General features: G+C 44.8%; 1 protein-coding gene and 1 long non-coding RNA gene across 5 annotated transcripts in view; one reads left to right on the top strand and one right to left on the bottom strand.

The window, feature by feature from the left end:
• Nucleotides 1–16526, top strand: part of LOC147117868 (cadherin-18-like) — a 1002068-nt gene extending 985542 nt beyond the window's left edge. For all 4 annotated transcript variants that reach the window (XM_085989250.1, XM_085989251.1, XM_085989249.1 and 1 more), the window contains one exon: nucleotides 15845–16526. In XM_085989250.1, the coding sequence (XP_085845376.1) occupies nucleotides 15845–16335 (491 nt within the window). In that variant the 3' untranslated portion in view covers nucleotides 16336–16526. The remainder of the gene's footprint in view (nucleotides 1–15844) is intronic.
• On the bottom strand, nucleotides 6343–22033 carry LOC147117867 (uncharacterized). Its single transcript, XR_015078557.1, has 3 exons — nucleotides 21744–22033; nucleotides 16261–16357; nucleotides 6343–7833 (listed from the first exon to the last, which is right to left on the bottom strand). It is a non-coding gene; the product is annotated as an uncharacterized LOC147117867 (long non-coding RNA).
• Nucleotides 22034–24339: the final 2306 nt, after the last annotated feature.

The raw sequence follows: 24339 nt of genomic DNA, 5'->3' as shown, positions 1-24339 counted from the left end.
AAACAGCATGGGAATGCTGACGGTTTATCGCGCCTACCGTTGCCAACGGTAGAAGAGGCGCCTACAGTGGACCCAGTGGAGATGTTCCACTCAACCATAGTGGAATGTCTACCAGTAACAAATTCTACCATTGAAAAGGAAACAAGAAATGACCCGACTCTCTCACGAGTCTACGATTTAACGGTGAAGGGATGGCCAGCACATGGCGAACCACTGTTGCCAGCATTCTCGCAAAGAAGAGAACAGCTGTCAGTGTGCCGAGGAACCTTGATGTGTGGATCCAGAGTGGTGATTCCACCCAAACTCCAGTATAAAGTGCTAAAGGAGCTTCACGAGGGGCATCTGGGTGGAGTGAAAATGAAGGACCTAGCCAGAACGTTTGTGTGGTGGCCAGGTATCGATGGAGACATCGAAGAAATGACCAAGAGCTGTCTAGGATGCCAGAAGGTCCAAAACGCCCCACCACAAGCCCCTCTACATCCATGGGAGTGGCCCTCATCTCCATGGCAAAGGGTACATATCGACTTTGCTGGTCCATTTATGGACTCAATGTTCTTAATCGCGGTGGATGCACACTCCAAGTGGCCGGAGGTAATAAAGATGTCCTCCACCACCACGGAAAAAACCATCACAGTATTAAGGACCATATTTGCCAGGAATGGGCTGCCGGAACAGATCTGTTCTGATAATGGACCGCAATTTGTGTCGGAAGAATTCAGGAAGTTCTTAAAAAACAATGGGGTTGTGGTAAACCACTGTTTGTATTCCACTGTGTACATGCCTGGACATGCCTCGGCTGACTCCTCCCACAAGTCCTAGTAAAAAGGTGACTGCTCCCCAGCCCCTTTGTATTCTGGACCGGTCGACCACTCGAGGCAGACCTTCATTCTTTTGTTAATAAAAGCCTTTAGTTACTCTCTTAACTCTCAGTCTTTTATGAGTAATTGATAGCGCATCAGGGGTTAAGCACTACACGTCCGCCCCATACCATCCCGCCACCAATGGATTAGCTGAAAGGTTTGTCCAGACCTTCAAGAAGGCCATAAAGGCCATGGGTAATGAAGACATAAATCTACAACATAAGGTAGATAACTTCTTGTTTGCGTACAGGAATGCAACACATGTGGTTACGAACCAAACTCCTGCCATGATGTTTTTCAATAGAAGACTAAGATGCCGGCTGGATTTGATCAAGCCAAACATCAGAAGGGACGTAGAGAACCGGCAATTTCAAGGCATGAATGAAAGGCCAACTAGAACCTTCCAGATAGGTCAACAAGTTTTGGCCCGGGACTACCGTACCGAGAAATGGCAGCCTGGAACTATTTGCACACGACTAGGACCGCTGATGTATACCGTGGACATTGGTGAAAGCATAATAAGGCGCCATGCTGACCAGATCATAGAGTCATCCGAAAAGGGACAACCTACACCACAACTCTATACGCCTAATGATGAAGCAGAGATACCCATAGTATCTACCTCCGATCCGGTGATACTGGAACCAGATGAACCCGACACTGGCATTCAAGCCGAATCGACCTTGCCAAAAGAGCCTACTACACCACCGAAAACTACTACACCACCGAGGCGTTATCCGGACCGAGTCAGGAAGCCTCCAGAGAGACTGACTTATAATTGATTAACTGCAGCAAATGTGTAGATTATTGTTCTTGTAAACATGTTAATTAATGATTACTTAAAATGTTATGTACTAATTATCTAAAAGGGGAGGAATTGTAGTGTATGTACCTTTAAGAGGCCCTGTGTACTGTAATACCGGTAGTGACCACTCGGGTATATAAGCCTGTATAGCGTCTTGTATCTTTTAGTTCAGCCCTGACCTTCGACTAGTAAAGACCTGTTAAAGTTATTCTTGTGGTCTGTGTGCAGTGATTCATATTAACCATAACTGGAACACACAGACTTAACGGGAACAGTTTCTCTCGATCTACTCTGTCTAGACCCCTCATGATTTTGAACGCCTCTATCAAATCTCCTCTCAACCTTCTCTGCTCTAAGGAGAACAACCCCAGCTTCTCCAGCCTATCCACATAACTGAAGTTTATTTATTTTTGGACTGCCCATAAAGACTAGAATTTCCTCTGCAGAGAATAGCAGTCACCAGCCCTTGCATTCAAATAATAATAATGCATATTCAACCCCAATTGCCTGACTGCTTATGATCAATGGCCTGCTTCCTGGTAGAAAATTACATTTTGAATTATCCGAACATCATAAAAGGATTCACAATAATGTTAGATCCTAGTACTGGAGGGGGAAAAAACAATAAATCTCTCAGCTAGCTCTGTAGGGATAAGATTAACATTGTTAAATATGCTCACAGCGCAGGGCAGAGGAACTGATCACCAGAGAGAGGTGCTTTGGGAAATCTACAACACAGCCAAATTAATAATTCAAGTTTTTCTTTCGTTCAGATATGTATGTGGTTTGAAAATACTTCTTTTCTCTTTTGAAAAGGGAATGAAAGTGAAAAGGAAGCAAATAATTTAGAAGCCTTCTTTATTTCAACAAATAACTAATTTCAGAAGACAAGTCATCAGAAACTTACAATTATGGAACTAACTCACGAGCACGCTAATAAGAGGGTGTGTGATGTTTGGAGAGCATATTTGTTTCATGTAATAGAAACTAATGGACACTCAGGATTAATTGCAAAGCACGAAGGTGATGGAAGGGTTTATTTGAAATACGACTCATTTGAATCCTAAAATGAGATTATTGGTTTGAAGTGACTGCAGGCTATCAGTTACATCCTTTAAGTTGTGTTTACCACAGACTATGAGGGGGCTTAGTTCAGTTTTGTACTAATAGCATCTCTGGGAACGAATGCTGATCGCTCGTCCAATTTCTGTGCTGTTGATGCTTGGAGACATCCACACGGAATGATTTGTAATTCAACGGTTTGTTGATTAATAATTTGCAGCAGTTTACTGGGAAATAATGTGGCCAATGAATAGCAGCATAGCTCTTCAACAAACCTACTCATTTTTTAAATGATCCCTGGACAGACCATCCAATCGGTTAGTTCCCCCAAGGCTATCCTAACGCTGGCAATACATTGCTTTTATAATTGCAAATGTTCGTTTATCTTATTCAGTAACAAAATAACAATGGTCTCACAAATGTTACCTCATTACTCACATAAATACAAATATTCACCCCGAACCTGCGATCCCGATGACGGTGAACTAGCAGCGTCATTTCGCCTTTGAAACTGACCGTAACTTACATACGAACACACGAATTAGGAGCAGGAGTAGGCCACCCGGTCCCTCGAGCCTGCTCCGCCATTCAATAAAGATCATGGCTGATCTGATTACTCCACATTCCCGCCTACCCCCGATGACCTTTCACCCCACCTTGCTTATCAAGAATCTATCTACCTCTGCCTTAAAAATATTCAAAGACTCTGCTTCCACCGCCCTCTGAGGAAGAGAGTTCCAAAGACTCACGACCGTCTGTGAGAAACAATATCTCCTCATCTCTGTCTTAAATGGGCGACCCCTTATTTTTAAACAGTGGCCCCCTAGTTCTAGATTCTCCCACAAGAGGAAATATCCTCTCCACATCCACCCCACAGGATCTTATATGTCTCAATCAACTTAATGATTTAGCGCACACACAGCCGAACGTGTAAATCCTGAAGTAGCGATCAGTCATTCACTGCTCCGACACTGGCTGCTCTGTTGAGCTGCCCCCCCCCACCACCACCCCCTGCCCCCCCTGAGCAGAGCCGACAATCGGTGAAATCACTGATCTGACGAAAACGTCCCCTTTTCCGAACAAATATTGCGGTAGAAACCCCATAAAAAGTTAGACACATTCAAATGAGGTGTAACTGGGTTTTTAACGGCAATCTGAGTAATAACTACTGATAAAATGCCAGTCTGCTACAGAAAAATGAATTTTATATTGGTGAAATAACAAATTTCTCCATTAAGTTAAAAATGATTAGATTTTAAAATGAATAAGAAAATATATTTTTTTAAAGTTTGTTCATGCTATTTCAGCTTCGACCTTAACCCAATGTGTATGTCCCAATCTTTGACCATGATTTCGCCTACCGAGGCAGGTCCGGGGCGGCCGAGGTCGGTGGCTGGGTGCGACCCCGCTGCTGGATCCAGCCTGCTCGGTAGAATGATTTTACCCTGATAGGATTGTTAAGCCCGCCCAGCGTGTTTGACGTAAAGGAAGTGGGTCTGATGATGTCACTTGATGATGCGTCATCAGCTGGTTTCCTTAAAGTGACCATGCGCAAAATGTTTTTGACACTTTTGAGGTCAGTACTCTAAAGCATTGAGGTGCAGCAAACACTGACAATCACTGCACAGAGGAGCACGGCTGCACCCAGGCTCTCCCATGACTCCCTCCATATGCTTCTGGAGGGAGTCACAGCATGCAGGGAGGTTCTCTTCCCTTCCAATGGGCGGAAGATCAACACAGCCTGGTTGCACATTGCACAGGAGGACATAAACAGGGATGTCGGTGGGAGGACCAGGCTGCAGTGGCGCAAACCTTTCAATTATCTCAGTTGATCACGAAACGTTACTGCAAAGCCACACTCAACCTCATCCTGCTGTGCCACTCATCACATCCCCATCACTCTGCCTTCCCTACCCTACCCCTGCACATCCTTACTCACACCAACTTACCTTGCACCTCCACCCCTCCCTCTCTCTCTATCTACATTATTACATCCCCATCTCACTAGCCACCCCTCACACTCACCCTCATCCTAGTCCAATCATACCAACTAATAACACACATGGGTAGACACTTGGGTGTTTTAGCCAATGTTCATGTGAGGTTTCTGTTAATGTGGTGTCAAAAATTCAAATATTTATCTTCAAAACTTTACTTTCTTGGACAGATTTGTGTGCACCTTTGGAAGTGGCTTAGTGAGTTGCAGTGAATGGTAAGACATAACCAGCAATGGCACTGAGCGTGAAAGGAATGGCCATTGTAGGGATGCTTTAGCGTGTTATTGTGGGGTGGTGCCAACCTGGCATATCATGTAGCAGCCAGGGTGTACAGCGGAGAAGCAAAGGCATTCATTCGCCACTGTCCCTGAAGTAAGCTTCCCAACAAAGAGCGCAGCAGCTCGCACTATGGGATTCCCACTATACTAGCTTGATTTCAACTGCATGTCGGCAATGCCGAACTTCTCGCCACAGAGATCGTGCGATTTTTGTTGGGAAGCTTACTAGTTGAAATATTACACCATGGCACAGAGTTTCCTTTTGATTGCCCTGGTTTTTTTGCCTTAATTTGTCCCAAATCAGCGTAACCGGTACAATATGATCACGGAATTTTAAGCGCAAACTACATTCAGTGCAAAGTGAGTTTCCGCGATCTTCTGCACTCGTTAAAAAAACATCGTGCTGGGAGCTGGCCCCACCCACAAAACTGACCACGCCCTCAGATCGAATTAATCACCATTTGGGAGTTTCTGCTAATTGCGCTCGTTTTCAGGCCTTTCAGGAGGCTCCAAAAATTAAGCTGGATCTTTTGGATGCAAGGCTACTATTAGGCACCTTTTGAAAGCTTTTGAATGTAATTTTTTGCATTTACTAGCCCAATATAACTAGCAAATGGTTCTGTATATTTCTTAAAAGTCACTTTCAGTCATTTCAAATCGGGTTATTCACAGGTGGTGTATTGTCACTGTGATTTTAAAATGCTTATTTTTTTGTGATAAACCCGTTTTCAGCTGTGTTAATCAAACTTCACCTCCCGGGCAGCAATGTGCTCTGGTGCTGACGCCCTCTGTCCTGTGCAGCATCAGGTGATTGCGGAGAAGGCTGGTGTTGTTGTTGGTGCTGCTGGTGTACCTGGTGCTGCTGGTGTTGGAGCTGATCATGGTGGGATTCTGGGGAACAAGGTGAGAGAGTATAAAGTGCACACATGCTGATGGAATAGATGGCAGGTGAAGTAGAGATGACAGAAGCAAATCTGTCAATGGTGGGTGGGCTAATGAGGTCAGTCTGGATGGAGACTTGTATAAAGACTTGCAGCATCCTGAATCTGTAGTGAAAATACAGTTTAGAGATGCTAGTGCTTAAAGGGAAGATATCTGAATCAGCTGGGAGTGATGAGTTGACATTTGAAGCTGTCAACTCATCAGCTGATACAATGGCCACTGACCTCCCGCCTCAGCTTCACTGATGAGGTCCAGACACAGTGGGAAACCCGTGGGAGACCTGGGAAAGTTAAAAAGCTGGGAAAAAATAGCATTGTTAAGTGGCTGTAAACAAACCACTAATGATTTGAATTGGGTCCCTCACCGCTGCCTGTCGGGTCTGCTCAGCGCTGGCAGACTCAACATCGGGAAATGCAGGGGTGTGCGCTTTGAATTTCACAGCTGACATGCAGCAATTGGGTCCATTGGTTGCTGGCAATGTCTTCATGCCAGCATCACTAAGACTGACACAGTGAATTAGTTCCAAATTATTTACAACTTAATCCTATTAATTGTTTGAATCCTTTAATACAAATGAGTTTCACTTGCTTTGATGTGACTAAGTTAAAAACAGGCTTGTATAGTTGTTCTCAGTTTAATTGAAGCAGTCAATCTGTGGCCTTATCCTTCACCCACCATGCCTGTCTAGAAATGACAACCTATTACCTTCTTGTCTGTTACTGTTGCTTAATTTGCTTCTGTAAAATGGTGTATAATAAAATGAATCTACTGTATATAAAGATACTGGTTGTCTATCCACACACTACAAAGCAGTAAACCAATGGAGATGTTGAGATGACATTCTAAATTGTAACAATGAGCTTCACATGGGATAAATCATATTTATATTTACTACAAGTTGTCCTGTGGTGTCAGCCATGGCTCAGTGGGCAGCACTCTCGCCTCTGAGTCAAAGGTTGTGAGTTCAAAGTCCCACTCCAGAGACCAGAGCACAAAAATCCAGGCTGACACTCCAGTGCAGTGCTGAGGGAGTTTTGTCGTCTTTCGGATAAGATGTTAAACCGAAGCTTTGTCTGCTCTCTCCAGTGGACATACAAGATCCCGTGGTACTATTTCGAAGAAGAGCAGGGGAGTAAATAAAGAGAAATTGTTTCCAATGGGGAAAGGGACAGTGTTTTCCAATCTGGCAGTGGAGACCTCTATGGCAGCATGCGTGGAGAAAGCATAGAACTGCCCTTAGGGCCTGATGTAAAAAGACTACTGAGCACTTGGTTTGTGTAGTTCCTGGTTACAGAATCATCCTGAGCAAGCTGGGCCCACACCCGAGTATTTATGCTCCTTGGACGCCGCCACCAGCTGGCCGCCCAGTGTTATTTCATGAGTCATTTCTTCATGAATGATAAGATTCATGACAGGGCCTGTGTCATGCGAGCTTCTACTGCAGATGTTCTGGGAGCTGTCGCACGCTCCAAAGTGGACGGCAGTGTGATTGCACCATCCATCATGGTGCTGCTGAAGTGGGCAGTGCACAGCTGTACTTACCCACCATCTGTGGCAGAATGACAGACACGGGCGACGTTCCTGCCAGCTGTTCGGCACCTAGCCACCTTTTAAAAGCGGGACTTGTCAGATCTGAATCCACAGGCTGTTCAGCCGAGTGCTAATATATCCCCACCCTCCAGTCTGCAAAGTCTCGCTCCTCAAGTTCCATCCCTGAAGCTGCTCCTGCTCACTCGCTTGTCTTCCGTCCATCATGTTGTGCACTCCCCTTTGGCTCACTGTCTGTTTCCCCAGAGTGGATGTCTCTTGGCCAGTGCTTGAAAGGGAAGAGTGAGTGACTCCACTTTGATTTGCCAGCAGTTGCCTGGTTTCCCCTCCACCTGGTGCATCTAGCGGAAGAAACGAGCAAGCGAGATTAGAATGGGTTGCTGAGGAGCAGAGTTCACGTTAGATTTTCAATTCAATGAGTGACATCAGAGCTCCATGCTATAGTTTGCTGATAGTTGAGGTGAGGTTCAGTCGGAAACGAAGGGAGAGGGAAGCAAAATCTTACCACATACCTGTAGGTGGCGTCTGCCATCCTATTTCCTTATCTCCAGCTCCTGGGACTTTTTTAGATGCTGAGAGGTTGTTTGCCTGGCTGGAGAGCAGTGTTCCCTGTAAGGTGTGCGGCTGCGGACTGCTGCAGGAAACCCGCGCAGCCAGCTTGCCGGCATTTCAATGCAAAAACCGCGCAGGCGCAGTATTTTGAATGGCCCGTGCAGCCCCTTAAAGGGAGCGCGTAGGCCCAAAAGAAAATTACAGGGAACATAGTTGGAGAGTCTGTAACTAGGGGGGCCTAGTCTCAGGATAAGGGGTCGGCCATCTGAGACTGAGATGAGGAGGAATTTCTTCACTCAGAGGGTTGTGAAACTTTGGAATCCTCTGCCCCAGAGGGTTGTAGATGCTGAGTTGTTGAGTATATTCAAGGCTTGAAAGGATATTTACTAGTCCTAGCCCCTTTAGGGCTACCCTGGATCAGGCATATTCCTCAGACGTTCACTTTCAACTAAAGTTTGAGGTAGCCGAATCCTAAAGACGCTTAATTGGGTCTAAAGGTCCAGACTATCTCTCCCTAAAGGAAAGGAACAACCTGAAAATGTTACCGTCCTCCCGATAGCACTTTTAATAAGTTTAGCTAGACTGTAACATTACGGATATTATGAGGATCCGGTAAACTCCCCCAGAATTCTGCAACTCCTCACCAAAGAGCGTACAGAGATTTAGTTCACGAGTTTTTGATACAGCACCCTTATGTGAGACAATTCTAAAAATATATAGATTTATTAAAGAACTGACATGTAATTGACAGTTGGTGAGTCAATCGCAACATTAACAGTTCCAAAAAGAGAAAGCTTACAATTTTATTATCAGAGAACCTTACTCTCAAATCTTCGCTACAGTTTTACAGTTCTTAAAGTTCTATTCAGGATATCCACCAAAATCAAATACCTTTGATCCCCGAGGTACAAAGAGTTGGAGACTTACAGAGGCGCCTCTGAAGCCAAGAATCGCTTTGCCCCTTTAAAGCGAGTCTACTATCCCATTTGAGAGTTCAATATTTATACCCTTTTCCAGTGGTATTTCCTTTAAGGTTTTCTGCTGATGCAAGCTAATTATCTCTAGTTATTTTTCTGCTGATCTCTGCAATTCTTACTGCCAGATCAGCTGGTACTATTACAGAATCAGGTCTCCTCTCTAGGTGTTCTAAGTTTACCATAAAAAAATGGTGTAACGGCAGGTGTGTTTTAGTTGATGTCATTCTTATGAAGGCAGATGTTTCTTACTTTTATGTGTTTCTTTACGAAGTGTAATTTAGAACACCTTATCCAGGATGAACCATTGTTTCATCCTGAAAGGTTCAGCCTGGCGGAGCCTTTAACCTTCTGTTTCAATAAGGTTATTAATTCAGTGTCAACAACTATCTTATCTCTGTAGCCAGAATGCTTTCACAGTTTTTTCATCGTTAGGTTTCTAGATTTCCAAACTCAGTTTGTCATGTTTTAATAAGGCCAGAAGTCTTTCATAGAATGGTGTCTTTTTCTGAATACGTTATATGGCTGATTCCTTCACAGGCTGTGATAGATAGATTTTTGGACTCGAGGGGAATAAAGGATATGGAGATCGGGCAGGAAAGTGGAGGTGAGGTCTAAGATCAGACATGATTTTATTGAATGGCGGAGCAGGCTCGAGGGGCCGTAGGCCGAATCCTGCTCCTAAGTCTTATGTTCTTATGATCTGCAGAACATCCTTTTTATAGGGGAAGAGTTGTCTCGGTGAGACCACACCTGGAGTATTGTGTGCAGTTTTGGTCGCCTTATCTGAGGAAGGATGTTCTTGCCATGGAGGGAGTGCAGCGAAGATTCACCAGACTGATACCTGGGATGGCAGGAATGACGTATGAGGAGAGATTGGGTCGATTGGGCTTGTACTCGCTGGAGTTTAGAAGAATGAGAGGGGATCTCATTGAAACTTATAAAATTCTAACAGGACAAGACAGACTAGATGCAGGAAGGATGTTCCCGATGGTCGGGGAGTCCCGAACCAGGGATCACAGTCAAAGGATAAGGGGTAAGCCATGTAGGACAGAGATGAGGAGGAATTTCTTCACCCAGAGAGTGGTGCACCTGTGGAATTCTCTACCACACAAAGCAGTTGAGGCCAATTCATTAAATATATTCAAGAAGGAGTTAGATATATTTCTTAAGGCTAAAGGGATCAAGGGATATGGGGAGAAGGCAGGGACAGGGTACTGAATGTGGATGATCGACCATGATCTCATTAAATGGTGGAGCAGGCTCAAGGGGCCGAATGGCCTACTCCTGCTCCTATCTTCTATGTTTCCATGTCTCTGGTTTAGGGCCGGTACCAGTTGCCAATCTCACTTGGCAATACTATTCCTGTCAAAACTTACCACAAAAAAGTTTATACTTTGAAACTGCTTGGAAAAACAAACGCTTAACTACTGTTACAGCCTGAGCAAAGATACGCTTGATTTGTTCTGCACAATTACATGAGAGAATCAGACTGATGCATGTTTGAACATTTCTCCAGAGTTCACTTGCTGAGATTGCAGCATTCTGGTTATATCTCCTCAGTTTTCATTGTGGAACAGAGGCAGCATTGGAGAATGATGGGGGCGGACATTAACCTTTACCCCCCTGGACGGTAATCTGCTGGAGTGGATTGTTCGCCCTTTATATAGAAACCGATGGAATGAAAATTGGGCAGGTTCTATTAAGGGCGGGAGACCTGCTCCATCAGATTACCAGCTGTGCGGTGAAGACGACACTCTACCCCGATATGTTTTTGTACTTTGTACTAGGATTACTTTGTATTTTCAGCCTGGACTCCGGTGAAGCTCAGTAAGAATGCTTGTGTCTCAGTGATGAGTTAGCTGTGGGGGAATCGGTTTGGTCTCTTATCCACTGGGAATGTGATACTGTGAAAACACATCTTAATTTCAACCCTCATCAGTGAAAAATAAACATGGTTCTCTTTCCTTGAGTTGAGTTGGAAAATGAGTCTCTGGAGGTGGAGTATTCATTGAAGCTAATTCATTTCTAGAGCTGCACCTCCTACAAAGACTTGCCAGCTTGCCAACAATTTATTTATTTTCCCAGATTACTCAATCTTTGCTCCGAATGTATATTATATTGTCACCATTTGATTGCTCTTCCAAGTGACGATTCTCCATGTTTGAGCCTAATAAATGTGTGTTGGCAGATTCGGCTGTGAGTAGCATCACAGCCTTGCCCAATCCTGATGTCACCCATGCCTCACACACACACACGCCAAAAGTATACGCGTGTGATAAGGACTGGGGATTGTGACCAGGAGCAGGAACCTTGGTGGACTTTCCCAAATCTATCACCAAGATCGGGAAGGAAATCTGCTGTCCTTATCCGGTCTGGCCTATATGTGACTCCAGACCCACAGCCAGCAATGTGGTTGACTCTTAACGGCCCCTCTGAAATGGCCTAGCAAGCCCCTCAAGAAAGCGGCTCACCACCACCTTCTCGAGGGCAATTAGGGATGGGCAATAAACGCTGGCCCTGCCAGCGACGCCCACATCCCGTGAATGAAACATAGCAACATAGAAAACATAGAAACATAGAAGATAGGAGCAGGAGTAGGCCATTCGGCCCTTCGAGCCTGCTCCGCCATTCAATGAGATCATGGCTGATCATCCAAATTCAGTAGCCTGTCCCTGCCTTCTCCCCATATCCCTTGATCCCTTTCGCCTTAAGAAATATATCCAACTCCTTTTTGAATATATTTAATGAACTGGCCTCCACCGCCCTCTGTGGCAGGGAATTCCACAGGTTCACCACTCTCTGGGTGAAGAAATTCCTCCTCATTTCAGTCCTAAATGGCTTACCCCTTATCCTTAGACTGTGACCCCTGGTTCTGGACTCCCCGGCCATCATAAATATCCTTCCTGCATCTAGTCTGTCCAGGCCTGACAGAATTTTATAGGTTTCGATGAGATCCCCTCTCAATCTTCTAAACTCCAGTGAGTATAAGCCCAATCGACACAATCTCTCCTCATACGTCATTCCTGCCATCCCAGGTATCAGCCTGGTGAATCTTCGCTGCACTCCTTCCATGGCAAGAACGTCCTTCCTCAGGTAAGGCGACCAAAACTGCACACAATACTCAAGGTGCGGTCTCACCAAGGCCCTGTACAACTGTAGCAAGACATCCTTGTTCCTGTACTCGAACCCTCTTGCTACGAAGGCCAACATACCATTTGCCTACTTAACCGACTGCTGCACCTGCATGCTTACCTTCAGCGACTGGTGCACAAGAACACCCAGGTCTCTTTGCACATCCCCTTCTCTAAATCTATTGCCATTCAAATAATAATCTGTCTTCCTGTTTTTGCCACCAAAGTGGATAACCTCACATTATCCACATTATAGTGCATTTGCCATGTTTCTGCCCAATCACCCAATCTGTCTATGAAGGTATGAGAGCAGAATTGAGTAGAGTGGATTGGGAAAATAGATTAAAGGGTAAGACGATACATGATCAGTGGTGTACATTTAAGGAGTTATTTTACAACTTCCAAAAAATATATACTCCACTGAGAAGAAAAGGGTGTAAAAGAAAAGACAGCCATCCGTGGCTAAGTAAAGAAATTAAGGATAGTATTTGACTAAAAACAAGGGCATATAAGGTAGCCAAATCTAGTGGGAGGATAGAGGATTGGGAAAACTTTAAAAGACAGCAAAAAATAACAAAAAGATTAAGAAAGGGAAGATAGATTATGAAAGTAAATGAGCAAAAAATATAAAAACAGATAGTAAGAGTTTTTATAGTTATATAAAAAGAAAAAGGGTGGCTAAAGTAAATGTTGATCCCTTAGAGGATGAGACCGGGAAATTAATGGTGGGAAAGATGGAGATGGCTAAAACACTGAATGAATATTTTGTATCAGTCTTTACAGTAGAGGACACTAAGAATATCCCAACACTGGACAAACAGGGGGCTATAGGGGGGGAGGAGCTAAACACGATCAAAATCACTAAGGAAGTGGTACTCGGGAAAATAATGGGACTCAAGGCGGATAAATCACCTGGACCGGATGGCTTACATCCTAGGGTCTTGAGGGAAGTGGCGGTAGGGATTGTGGATGCATTGGTAATAATTTTCCAAAACTCCCTGGACTCGGCAAAGGTCCCGGCAGACTGGAAAACTGCTAATGTAACACCCTTATTTAAAAAGGGCAGTAGACAGAAGGCTGGAAACTATAGACCGGTTAGCCTAACATCTGTGGTAGGTAAAATTTTGGAGTCCATTATTAAGGAGACAGTAACAGGACATTTGGATAATCATAATTTAATAGGACAAAGTCAGCATGGTTTTATGAAGGGGAAGTCATGTTTGACAAATTTGCTGGAGTTCTTTGAGGAAGTAACATATAGGGTGGATAAAGGGGAGCCAGTGGACGTAGTGTATTTAGACTTCCAAAAGGCATTTGACAAGGTGCCACACAAAAGATTATTGCTTAAGATAAAAAATCACGGGATTGGGAGTAATATTCTGGCATGGATAGAGGATTGGCTATCTAACAGAAGGCAGAGAGTTGGGATAAATGGTTCATTCTCAGACTGGCAATCAGTAACTAGTGGTGTTCCGCAGGGGTCAGTGCTGGGTCCCCAACTCTTTACAATCTATATTAACGATTTGGAGGAGGGGACCGAGTGTAACATATCAAAGTTTGCAGATGATACTAAGATGGGGGGGAAAGTAGTGAGTGAGGAGGACATAAAAAACCTGCAAGGGGACATCGACAGGCTAAGTAAGTGGGCAGAGATTTGGCAGATGGAATACAATACTGGAAAATGTGAGGTTATGCACTTTGGCAGGAAAAATCGTAGAGCAAGTTATTATCTTAATGGCAAGAAACTGGAAAGTACTGAAGTACAAAGGGATCTGGGGGTCCTGGTGCACGAAACTCAAAAGGTTAGTATGCAGGTGCAGCAAGTGATTAAGAAGGCCAATGGAATGTTGGCTTTCATTGCTAGGGGGATAGAATATAAAAATAGGGAGGTATTGCTTCAGTTGTACAAGGTATTGGTGAGACCGCACCTGGAATACTGCATACAGTTTTGGTGTCCATACTTAAAAAAAGACATACTTGCTCTCGAGTCAGTACAAAGAAGGTTCACTCGGTTAATCCCGGTGATGAGGGGATGGACGTATGAGGAGAGGTTGAGTAGATTGGGACTCTACTCATTGGAGTTCAGAAGAATGAGAGGCGATCTTATTGAAACATATAAGATTGTGAAGGGGTTGGATCGGGTGGATGCGGGGAGGATGTTCCCGATGATGGGTGAAACTAGAACTAGGGGGCATAGTCTTAGAATAAGGGGCTGCTCTCAAAACTGAGATGAGGAGGAACTACTTCACTCAGAGGGTGGTAGGTCCATGGAATATGCTGCCCCAAAAAGCTGTCGAAGCTACATCATTACATAAATTTAAAACAGAAATAGACAGTTTCCTAGAAGCAAAGGGAATTAAGGGTTACGGGGAGCGGGCAGGAATTTGGACATGAGTCTAGGTTCGGATCGGTCATGGCCCTGTGGGTAGCGGAGCGGGCCCAGGGGCCGTGTAGCCTGATCCTGCTCCTAGTTCGTGTGTCTAATTCTGTTAGATTCAGGAGAAGGTTCTGTGATAGTGGATTGGCAGTTAGGATCAGATCAGCCATGATCTTATTGAATGGCGGAGCAGGCTCGAGGGGCCAATTGGCCTACTCCTGCTCCTATTTCTTATGTTCTTATGTCCAAATTGTACTGGAGTTTCACGACATCCTCCTCACAGTAAAAATAATGCTGGAGCTGTCACCCCAGTAGAGACAGCTTATTGTTCTGTCTCCTCCTTAAATAAAACACAGAAATGGTGATTGTACAAAAAAGCCAGGCCTTAAAGTGATGTCCCAGTGGCAAGCATCAGCAAATTTATTTTCCTTTTTGCAATACAAGCAATCGAGTTATATAAAAATAAGATATTGGCTTGTTGGAAAAGGCATTATTGGAGTGGCATTAATTTCCTGTTTGAAGCCACCAGTCCTCCTGGATCAAAACCCATTACTGTTCTTTGTTGAAATAAATTGTTACAGGGAAAATTAAGACGCAAGTGTTTCAGCCACTAACATGCACTGCAACTTGAAAAGAAGATTAAGCAACTGTGAGGGTATATTGCAGACAGCCACTTATTCATATATTGGATGTAAAATCAATCAGGACCAAATGCGTCACCGTAATTCATCTCAGACTACTTTTTTTAATGCTATACTTCAGCGAAACGCCTCATAAATAAACTAAAAATGAATCTGTGTATATCCTAAACACATTGGATTGACTGTAGGTCTGAGAAGTGCCAACTATTGCAAACCGCTTTGAACATAAGATGGCAAATTGTGGTGTGAGTGCTTGTACCGAATTCCTGCCGACATTATTTTAAGTCAAGCATTAGCTTGTTTGTTTGAAGTGCTTGCACTGAGAGCTGTCAGTTGGAAATGTTGTCTTACAGCGATAGTCAGGTGACAAAAATCAATTGCTCCCTCATCTGGATATGAAATAAATTCGCCAATTCTTGAAATTCGCATTCAATATAATTGCTGCTAATCTTCTATTTTGCCTTTGTAGTGTTACTTTGTTACATCCTACTCCAGAAAGCAGACGGGGGGACGAGGGGTGAAATTTCTCTTTCTGTCGATAATTTTAGAAAAAAAACCTTAGCGCGCGTATCTCAGGCTAACCTTCTGCTAAAATCATCAGCTGTAGGAGTGAATCCCCCAAATTTGCTTTTCCTCCCTGAAAACTCATTGCTTCAACCATCTTCTCTCCGCAGCTATCATCGTTCTGTTCATCACCCTGAAGCGGGGTAAGAAAGAGCCCCTCATTATTTCGGAGGAAGATATCAGAGAGAACGTGGTGGCCTACGATGACGAGGGAGGAGGGGAAGAGGATACGGAGGCATTCGACATCACGGCACTGAGAAATCCCGCAGCGGCCGAGGAGGTGCGATATCGGCGAGACGTCAGACCAGATGTAGAGCCCGTGCCCAGGCACAGACCCCCCTCAGCCCCGAACAGCCCTGACATTCATGAGTTTATTACGCTCAAACTGCAGGAGGCTGACCTGGATCCAAGTGTTCCTCCATATGACTCTCTCCAGACATATGCATATGAAGGTCACGGATCAAACGCTGGATCGATAAGTTCACTGGATTCAGTCACCACACACTCTGAACAGGATTATAATTACCTTGGCGACTGGGGACCTCAGTTCAAAAAACTGTCTCAACTGTACGGAGTAGACGAATCGGAAAGAACCACTTAGTTTTCATTACCATCGTAAAACACTTGTATGTAAAACAGAAAAAAAAAATCAGATTTTCATTTCAAAAGCTACAATTGTTACACAATTTTACTGTAGCAACAAAAGTGCCCTTTGAATATTTTGAAACATGGGTTCGACAAACAAATGAAAAGAACACATTTTGAGAATATAAAAAATAAACAAAATATTTTCCCTGGTGTATATTTTTTATTGTTCAATAAAGTTCATTGTTCCATAATAAAAGGTACTGTGCTATAGTTTAAGACTAGGCCGTTTGGTTACACACATTAAGATAATAAATTTTTAAATTGATCATGGGATGTGGGCGTCGCTGGGAAGGCCAGCATTTATTGCCCATCCCTAATTGACCTTGAGAAAGTGGTGGTGAGCCGCCTTCTTGAACCGCTGCAGTCTGTGTGGTGAAGGTACTCCCACAGTGCTGTTAGGGAGGGAGTTCCTGGATTTGACCCAGAAACGATGAAGGAACGGCGATATATTTCCAAGTCAGGATGGTGTGTGACTTGGAGGGGAACTTGGAGGTGGTGGTGTTCCCATGCGCCTGCTGCCCTTGTCCTTCTAGGTGGAAGAGGTCGCGGGTTTGGGAGGTGCTGCCGAAGAAGCCTTGGCGAGTTGCTGCAGTGCATCTTGTAGATGGTACACACTGCAGCCATGGTACGCTGGTGGTGGAGGGACTGAATGTTTAAGGTTTCAATCAAGCGGGCTGCTTTGTCCTAGATGGTGTTGAGCTTCTTGAGAGTTGTTGGAGCTGCACTCATCCAGGCAAGTGGAGAGTATTCCATCACACTCCTGACTTGTGCACTGTCGATAGTAGAAAGGCTTTGGGGAGTCAGGAGGTGAGACATTTGCCACAGAATACCCAGCCTCTGACCTGCTCTTGTTGCCACAGTATTTATGTGGCTGGTCCAGTTAAGTTTCTGGCCAATGGTGACTCCCAGGATTTGGCGATGGTAAGATGGTAAGATAATATGGCATAGACTGGCCTGGAATTAAAATTGTGGTGTAGTACAGCATCCTCGCCATGTTTTATAAACAACATTGATAGTACTTTCATATATACAAGGCGGCAAAATAAAGTAGATAGCGCACATAATTTATCATTAGTACAGTTTATATGTGGGCGATCCATAGCAGTAAATGATTTTAGTGCACCAGGCATGCTCCATAGCATTGATCCTTCTACACAAGCCCTTCTGAATTGGGGAATTAAAAGAATTCTACATTTCAGAGTGAGCTGTGATGAGGACAGTGGTGGTTCCAGCGATCAGTTATGGTAGGTAATATGTATTATAAGTTGATGAAGATCCCTTCAAACTTAGCCACAGGTATTCTTACCATGTTCAAACTGAAATGATCTGCCAGATTTTTTTTTTTCCTCCCGGAACCATTTTGTGCATGAGTATTTAGCTTTCCATCAACAGTGAAAACCGGCTGTGACACCCGATAGCTAATGCTATGTGCTGCTGTGTGTGATTGAAGAAGGACTTGCAGGTAATCTTAATGTTGGCCCAATAAAGGAAGTGAAGGGTGAACATAAGAACATAAGAAACAGGAGCAGGAGTAGACCAATCGGCCCCTCGAGCCTGCTCCGCCATTCAATAAGATCACGGCTGATCCAATCTTGGCCTCAACACCACTTTCCCGCTCTCCCCCCGTACCCCTCGACTCCCTTGTAGTTCAAATGTCTGTCTATCTCCGCCTTGAATATATTCAATGACTCCGCCTCCACAGCTCTCTGGGGGAGAGAATTCCAAAGATTCACGACCCTCTGAGAGAAGAAATTCCTCCTCATCTCCGTCTTAAATGGGCGACCCCTTATTCTGCGACTATGCCCCCTAGTTCTAGATTCCCCCATGAGGGGAAACATCCTCTCAGCATCCACCCTGTCAATCCCCTCAGAATCTTATATGTTTCAATAAGATCACCTCTCATTTTTCTAAACTCCAATGAGTATAGGCCCAACCTGCTCAACCTTTCGTCATACGTCAACCCCTTCATCCCGGGAATCAACCTAGTGAACCTCCTCTGTACTGCCTCCAATGCAAGTATATCCTTCCTTAAATATGGAGACCAAAACTGTACGCAGTACTCCAGGTGCAGTCTCACCAGCGCCCTGAAAAGGTGCATCAAAACTTCCCTACTTTTATACTCCATACCCCTTGCAATAAAGGCCGACATTCCATTAGCCTTCCTAATTACTTGCTGTACCTGCATGCTAACTTTTGTGCTTCATGTACTAGGACCCCCAGATCCCTTTGTACCGCAGTATTTTGTAGTCTCACACCATTTAAACTTCGTAAACTAAATGTAGTAACATAGCCATAGCTTGTACACATTGCAGACAGAAACTAGAATTTATCTCCCCATTCTGAGGAACTCTATTCAAGTTCGAGGAAAGGTCAGCCATGGCTCAGTGGGTTGCACCCTTGCCTCTCAAGTCAAAAAGTTGTGGGTTCAAGTCTCCACTCCAAAAATTTGAGCAAAAAATCTAGGCTGACACTCCAGTGCACTACTGAGGAAGTGCTGCACTGTCGGAGGTGCCGTCTTTCGGATGAAATGTTAAAATAGGCCCCGTCAGCTTTCTCAGGTGGTCATAAAAGATCCTATGGCACTGTTTCAAAGGAGAGTGGGGGTGCCCTGGCCAATAATTATTCCTCAATCAACATCACTAAAGCAGATTATCTGGTCATTATCACATTGCTGTTTTTTGGGAGCTTGCTGTGCACAAATTAGCTGCTGTGTTTCCTACATTACAACAGTAACTACCCTTCAAAAAGTATTTCATTGGCTTCAAAGCACTTTGGGATGTCCGGTTGTCATGAAAGATGTTATAAAGTTCTTTTTCTGTACATTCTGTTAAGCATATGTGTTGAAGAGCCATGACAGATTGCCTGTGGATCATTGGAACATAGGAACAGAAGGAGGTCATTCAGCCCCTCGAGTCTGTTCTGCCATTCAATGAGATCATGGCTGATCTGTGACCTAACTCCATATACCCGCCTTTGGCCCATATCCCTTAATACCTTTAGTTTACAAAAAGCTATCAATCTCAGATTTAAAATTAACAATTGACCCAGCATCAATTGCCATTTGTAGAAGAGAGTTCCAAACTTCTACCACCCTTTGTGTGTAGAAGTGTTTCCTAATTTCACTCCTGAAAGGCCTGGCTCTAATTTTTAGACTATGCCCCCTAGTCTTAGCATCCACAACCAGCGGAAATAGTTTCTCTCTATCTATCCTATCAGTTCCCCTCAATATCTTGAAAACTTCGATCAGGTCACCCCTTAACCTTCTAAATTCTAGGGAATACAACCCTGATTTGTGCAATCTCTCCTCGTAACTTAACCCTTGAAGTCCAGGTATCATTCTGGTAAACCTACGCTGCCCTCCCTCCAAGGCCAATTTATCCTTCCTAAGGTGTGGTGCCCAGAACTGCTCACAGTGCTCCAGGTGTGGTCCAACCAGGGTTTTGTACAGCTGCAGCATAACTTCTACCCCTTGTATTCTAGTTCTAGATATAAAGGCCAGCATTCCATTAGCCTTTTTGATTATTTTCTGTACCTGTTCATGACATTTTAATGATCTATGTACCTGGACCCCCAAGTCTCTTTGGACATCCACTGTTTTTAACTTTTCACCATTTAGAAAGTACCCTGTTCTATCCTTTTTAGGTCCAAAGTGGATGACCTCATATTTGCTTACATTGAAATCCATTTGGCACTGTTTTGCTCATTCACTTAATCTATCAATATCTCTTTGTAATTTTATGCTTTCATCCACACTGCCTACAATGCCGCCTATCTTTGTGTCATCGGCACATTTGGATATATGACTTTCTATGCCATCATCTAAGTCGTTAGTAAATATTATGAATAGTTGAGGCCCCAACACAGATCCCTGCAGGACACCACTAGTCATATCCTGCCAATTTGAGTACCTACCTATTATCTCTACTCTCTGTCTCCTGCCGCTCAGCCAATTTCCTAACCAAGTCAATAATTTGCCCTCAATTCTGTGGTCTTCTCCCTTAGTTAGCAGTCTCTTATGTGAGACTTTATCAAATGCCTTCCGGAAGTCCATATAAATAACATTCCCCTGTCTATTTCTTTTGTCACCTCTTCAAAAAATTCAATCAGGTTTGTCAGGCATGACCTACCTTTCACAAATCCATGCTGGCTCTCCCTGATCAACTGAAAATTTTCACGGTGTTCAGTTACCCTATCCTTAATTATAGACTCTAGCAATTCCCTGACAGCATTGTACAAATAACTTCTGTTTTTTCAACTAAAATGTCAATATTAAGAACTGTGGGCCTGGGATTCCTGAAGTCCCAATTTGACTCTTAGCCCCCTCAATAAATGATGCAGAATTTAATCATCAGATATTCATTATTTTTTTTTTTAAATCTGGTTAACTTCATTAGGTGACATTGAAGTAAATCCTTCAATTCATTCTTCAAAGCATTCTTAAGTAGAGGTTTGATTGGGAGAGATAAAAAGAGAGAAAAACATAGCAAATATAGCAAGACTGAAATAGAAAAGAGAACGTTGGAAAAACAGAGGGGAAGAAACTTTCATCAAAGCTGGGAGGTGGAAAATGAGGGAGTGCCTGAACAAAACAAAGAGGACAACAAGGGTAAACGCCAAGGATCAGGTACGCAAACTACTATTAGAAAGAAACAATTAGGCTTAGAAATTCGTCTCAGGCGGTGGTACAAAGCGGGCGGTATAGTATTGGCCGCCCGTTAGCAGCATTGCGTATAACCGGCGACTGATCCGTTACGAATTTCCAGGCCTTAATATTCAGTGAACGGGTTTTTTTTAAAGCTAAAAAGAGGTGACAACTCTCGGATGATTTGGGATTAACCGCGATCATCTCAGTCAGGCACTGAGCAGATAGTAAAAAGGGCAAAGGTAGCTGAAAGTATCCCAGTGCGGCAGTGAGAAGTCACGAGAAAAGACAAAAAAACGGGAAGGGAATGAAACTGGAAGACAGGGATGGGGTAGAAATTGGATTTCGCTGCACGGGCACAGAAAGAGGCCCAAAGCACCAATTTCACAATGTTGTCTCCCACACCCCAAGGGTGCCTGAAATACGTCCAACACCAAGTTGGGTTGGACAATTATTCAGGCATTCCTGGCTGCTGCCTAAAACAGGCGTTCGGTCCCCTCTGAGAAATTGAGCTGCCCTGAGCAGAGCAGGAGTCAGGGCTGCTCCACCCAGGTTTCCAGGGCGCGGATGCAGCCTAGCAAGCGGCCACCATCAATAAAGGTAGGTACATTTTTTCTTTTGTTCTTCCTAGCTCCACGGCACCCCTCCAAAGGGCCACTAATGGCCTGCGATCGGTGCGCCTCCCATTGTCCTCACCCCCGGCCTTCTCTGAATCTTACCTGAGGGCTTCTGCCGGCTGGTTTAAGATTCACTCGCTTCAAACAGTCGAGACGCCCCTGGAGGCCGATGGACACTGGCAGCCTCGGACCTCTCAGTCAGGGCATGTGCTCCATGTGCAAAATCGGTTACGGAACCAAAAACAAGGCATAACCCATTTCTACCCCAAAGGTAGCGACCTTGGACACGAGTTTTTGCTTCGGGCACAATTTTGAAATTGGGGCAAAATGTGCTCGAAATTGCGCCGGGTTTGGTTACAGTTCAAGTTTCCGCTAAAAAAGCATTTGCATAATCACAAACATCAAATCATCCATGAACCAATGCAATCGGGCAGCGTTAATAGAATATAATCGTTTCTTTTTTTTCCATTAAAGATTATTCCTTGATATATTGAAGAGTGGTAACCTGGCGCAGTTTGATTAATACAGCTGAAAATGGGTTGATCACAAAAAATAAGCATTTTTAAGCAGAGTGTAACCTGATTTAAAATCAGTAAATCAGTAGTTTAATTGGCGTACGCTAGTCAGTTTCTTAACAAATTTAGGTGGAGAAATTCTGCAAGTTAGCGCCTGGGGGAGGGGGTGGGCGCTAATGGGTTTGCAGTGGGGCGCGGCGAATCCAACACCGCACGCGACATTCACCCGGGATTTACCGCTGCCAATAACATCTAGCGCCTATGCCTTTTGCTGCTGCCAGATCATGACATCAACGCGTGTGGAACACCCCGTTAACGGCCCAGATGAAAAATTGACTGCTGTCCCCTGCCTTAGCGCCTGGCATGGACAACGGCAGGAAGAGGAGATGTGATTCATTCGGTTGACTGCTGTAGAAGCGGCGTTTAAAGGGATCAACATCCGGTTTGATTGTAGTCATCAATCAATGCTGCCTTCTCAGTTTGACATAGGGAAACTGAGGTTAACGTTTATTACTTTCAGGAGAGTTCTGGCTGCTAAAAATTTGTTAATTTCATTGTATTGAGATTTTGAACACCTACACTAGTATATATTAATGAGGGACTGTACTGGCGCTCGACCTCGCCCTCCAGCATCAACGTCGGAAGGCAGCGGAGGCAGAGACAGAGATTGGAAAACGTGGCCAGAGGGAGGAGGGCCAACAGGGCTCTCAACAGGAGGCCTTACCCTCCCAGGGTATTCCAGGAACATTTCTCCGATATAAATTTAACTGAGGAGCAGTGTCTTAGAAGGCTTCGCTTCAACAAGGAGGTGGTCACAGAGCTCTGCCACCTCCTGCAGCCAGACCTCCAGCCTCAGATCAGGACCACCACGCCTCTCTCAGTGGCAGTCAAGGTCACCGTCGCTCTCAATTTCTATGCCAGCGGATCCTTCTAGTCTACAGCAGGAGACATATCCAACATTTTGCAGTTCGCTGTCCATTGCTGCATCCGAGAGGTCACAGAGGCTCTTGACAGAAGGAGAACAGATTACATTTCCTTCCCCATGACTAGAGAGAAGCAGGATGAGCATGCATGTGGCTTTGCCAGGATAGCGGGCTTCCCCATGGTGCAGGGCGCCATTGACTGCACCCATGTGGCTTTGCAGGCACCCCATAACAATCCTGAGGTATACCGTAACCACAAAGGATACCACTCACTTAATGTGCAGTTGGTGTGCGACCACAGACAGCGAATCCTCACCGTCAATACCCGCTTTCCTGGCAGTAGCCACGATGCCTTCATCCTGCGCCAGACCGGTGTGCCAGCACTCTTCCAGCCACCACATCAAGCTCGTAGCTGGCTGATCGGAGACAAGGGCTATTCGCTCTCCATCTAGCTCATGACTCCCCTCTGTAACCCCAACACTGCTGCTCAGCACTCATACAGTGAGAACAATGCCACCACCACCACGAACATCATCGAGCAGACCATCGGCTTGCTCAAGCAACAGTTCCGCTGCCTTGACCGCTCGGGAGGAGCCTTCCAGTACTCGACTGAGCGGGTGTCCCTTTTTGTCATGGTGTGCTGCATGCAGGGCCTAGCCATTGCCAGCAGGCATAGCGGGACCACCTCAGGAGGAGGAAGAGGAAGAGAAGGAGACGAGGAGGAGCAGCGAGGGAGTAGGTAGCCACTCAATCGGCATTCCTCATCAGACTGCAGTTCCAATAAATTCTACCCCGGTTCCTGACCACATCCCCATCATTCCATCCATTTCGCTTGCCGTATCCCAGCTCAAAGCTGAAATGAGAGACACCACAAAATCTGCAACATTCCATTAATAAATTTGTCAACATTCAGTAAACACATATATACAACAACAGTGTTAACTAATCACTCTTGTGCAAACCCATACTCGCCCTCTTTACAGTGCCTTTTCCTAACTTACTGCTATAGTGTCTCCCCAGTGGCTGCAGCAGGGCTGGTGGATGGCTGCTGAGTGTTGGTGCCAGAGACTACAGATGGCCTTGCAGGACGCACTCGACCAGCTCTGAGCCTGGAAGGCCTGGCTGTACACTGTGCCACCTCAGGCTGCGCGGCGGCAGTCTGGGCTGACTGGATGACAGATCAATGGCGGAGTGGCAGTGGTGGGAGCAGGAATGCTGTCATCCTGAGAGAGGACAGTAGGTTCCTGCTCCACTGACACA

The sequence above is a fragment of the Somniosus microcephalus genome, chromosome 5, assembly GCF_052327205.1.
Source record: "Somniosus microcephalus isolate GS21.2 chromosome 5, FLI_Smic_1.0, whole genome shotgun sequence".
In the NCBI taxonomy this organism is placed as follows: Eukaryota; Metazoa; Chordata; class Chondrichthyes; order Squaliformes; family Somniosidae; genus Somniosus; species Somniosus microcephalus.
This window is presented reverse-complemented; position numbering and strand designations above follow the sequence as displayed.